The 3,148-nt window shown below is 32.0% G+C and overlaps 1 protein-coding gene across 1 annotated transcript; it reads left to right on the top strand.

Annotated features, from left to right (window-relative positions):
• Positions 1–1,635: 1,635 nt before the first annotated feature.
• On the top strand, positions 1,636–2,268 carry LOC145104220 (receptor-like protein EIX1). The gene has a single exon (XM_079041493.1). It carries the CDS (start codon positions 1,636–1,638, stop codon positions 2,266–2,268), a length of 633 nt encoding a protein of 210 aa, XP_078897619.1.
• Positions 2,269–3,148: the final 880 nt, after the last annotated feature.

Below are 3,148 nucleotides of genomic sequence, written 5' to 3'. Positions count from 1 at the left end.
ACTTAAAATATATTAAAGCGTGCCTGCAACTAATAAATAATACAATTTATAATTTTTAAATATATATTAAACCGTGTGTACGACTAATATAGAAAAAAAAAACGTATTGACAAACCTTAAAGGAGACAAGGGTTATCCTTATCCAAACCAACATCAATATATATATATATATATATATATATATATATATATATATATATATATATATATATATATATATATATATAGAGGGTGAGGTTCAATAGAGAACCATAATTAACCAAAGAACCAATCGTGAGCGTTGAAAATCATAACGATCAACGGCCAAGGAAATAGATGTACACTTTTACATTGGACGCACACACACCGGATTATACCAAAAAATCCACCCTTTACAAAAAAACTCACCACTTTTTTTCGTTTAAAATTTTTTTTAGGCCATGTTTTTTATCGAAAAAAAAACCGAATATACCGTTGTTCACGATTTTTCGTTCTCTTTCCATAGAGATCCATGATGATATATAAAAAACGAACTTTTTTTTCGAAAAAAACCCACTTCATTTTCTTTTATGAAAAAATTTAAGATCTATTTTTTATAGAAAAAAAATTAATAAATATATCAAAATTCATATTTTTTGTACTTTTTAAACATAGATTGATATTCAAGTTTAAAAAAAAGAAAAAAAAAACTTTATTTCAGTTTAGATTCACATTGTGAACCTGTTCAGATTCATATTGTAAACCTATTCAGATTCACATTATGAACCTCCTTAGATTCACAGTGTGCATAATAAGAAGTCAGTTTCACAGTGTGAATCTGAACTGATCGGAGCTTTTTCACATTGTGAATGTTAAAATTTGAAATATTTACAGTTTAGATTCACAGTGTGAATCTACACCGATCGAGGTTTTTTTTTTTAACCTTCTCAGATTCACAGTGTGTATAATACTAATTCAGATTCACAATGTGAATCTGAACTGTTCGAGATTTTTCATATTCTGAATGTTAAAAATTGAAATATTTACAGTTTAGATTCACAGTGTGAATCTGTACTGTTCGAGGTTTTTTTTTTTTTTTTAGTCGGTGTTGATGTTTATTAATAGAGTACAAAAAATTAATATTTTTGGTATAATTAGTTTTTTTTTTATAAAAATAAACTTAAATATTGAAAAAACTAAGAAAATTAAGTGAGTTTTTTTCGAAAAAAAAAGTTCGTTTTTTATATATCATCATGGATCTCTATGGAAAGAGGACGAAAAATCGTGAACAACGGTATATTCGGTTTTTTTTTTCGATAAACAACTTGGCCTAAAAAAAATTTAAATGGAAAAAAGGAAGTGAGTTTTGTTATAATCTGGTACATGTGCGTCTATTATAAAAATTTACAACTCTTCCTTTAGCCGTTGATCGTTTTAAATTCCGACGTTTTGGATTGGTTCCTTGGTTCCTTGATTAATAATGGTTCTCTATTGAACTTTTATATATATATATATATATATATATATATATATATATATATATATATATATATATATATATATATATATATATGGGCAAAGTGAATATATATAACACCCTCACATAAGCTTAGGTATAGAACCGATGTTTTGGTTCAAATATAAATCCACGCTTCTTATATCCTATCGTAAAGGCTGATGGTAGATGACATGGCATGGACTTCTAGCCTTTCGTCACTTGAGCATCTCGACTTGAGTTCAGTAGATCTTCACGGAGCACAAAACATGGACATGCTGTTTTACATGCTTCCTTCGTTAAAAGAGTTAAGTTTGTCTGATTGTGGACTCTCAGATGCTGACCTTGGTCCTTTTGTTAATTTGAGTAGAATACTTCCCAACATCAGACACTTGGATCTTGGTCACAATCATTTCCAAGGTCCACTCCCTGGCTTTCTTCAAAACATGTCATCCCTAACATTCCTCGATCTTTCATACTTCGATCTTAGTTTGGCATGGAATTTTGCAAACATTCTAAGCATGATCCCTTCTTTATCTGAGCTTCATTTGTCAGGTTGCAGGCTTGATAAGACTCAACTTTCTTCCCCTCATCTTAATCTCAGTACACTTTCTAACATTCGACACCTGGTTCTTAGTGAAAACTCAATTGAAGGTGTATTCCCATCTGTTTTCACAAACATGACTTCCCTAAGAGTCCTTGACCTCTCAAGAAACATGTTGAATTCATCCGTTCCTATTATTCCTCACCTTCTAGATCTTGATCTTTCCGATAACCGGTTTAAGCAGATTGGGGATGTTGGAATATGGAAATAGTGTCACGTGAATCGATTGCATGCATCAGACAATTATTTTGAAATAGAAATGAATGGCTCTCCAAAAAATGTTTCAGAATGCTCCCAATATGCCTTGGAATGGTTGGATTTACGTAGGTGTTCAATTGGTACTATTCCAGAACCGCTTGGAAGACTGACCAATTTTAGACGGATAGATCTATCTCTCAGCAAATTGACCGGCCCAATTCCCGAATCTCTTGGAAAATTAAGATCTTTAGAAGTATTAGATCTATCTCTTAACCAGTTAACCGGTCCCCTTCCTACACTCCTTGGGAATCTTTCCGAACTTGACCTTTCTTTTAATCAATTGAATGGTTCAATTCCAAAATCCTTTGGAAATCTGGCAGCTTTAACGTATATGGATCTAAGTTCCAATCAGTTAATTGGCCCCATCCCAGCATCTATAGGAAGACTTGTCTCATTACATTCAGTTTCAGTGTCTTCAAATTTGTTAAATGGGACTATTTCGATTTCAATTGGGCAACTTGGTAAACTTCATTCTCTAGATTTCTCTAATAATTCTTTAGAAGGAATAGTTTCTGAAGCTCATTTTGCTAACCTTTCAATGTTGAAGTACTTGGATACTTCTTCTAACACCAAGCTGACATTCAATGTTTCACACAAGTGGATACCTCCATTTCAACTGCTGTTTCTTCGACTTAGTTCTTGCAACATCGCGAATGGATTTCCGCATTGGCTTCAAAGTCAAAGGAACCTTTATGAGTTGGCATTGTCCAATGCTTTGTTATTTCTTTTCTCAATTTCAAAATGGTAGACTTTATTTTTGATGGTCCAACGAATTGGCAGCAAATTCAATTGCATATTATCTTTGGTTTGCATCACTTAAAATAATGTTCAGT

Source organism: Lactuca virosa, chromosome 4, assembly GCF_052849685.1.
Source record: "Lactuca virosa cultivar CGN04683 chromosome 4, Lactuca_virosa_CGN04683_v6, whole genome shotgun sequence".
In the NCBI taxonomy this organism is placed as follows: domain Eukaryota; kingdom Viridiplantae; phylum Streptophyta; class Magnoliopsida; order Asterales; family Asteraceae; genus Lactuca; species Lactuca virosa.
The sequence above is the reverse complement of the archived record's forward strand: the minus strand, read 5'-3'. Positions and strand labels throughout refer to the sequence as shown.

Bases quoted from the DNA above. Each gene is read 5' to 3' on its own strand.
- LOC145104220 (XM_079041493.1), top strand. From the start codon at position 1,636: ATGGTAGATGACATGGCATGGACTTCTAGCCTTTCGTCACTTGAGCAT.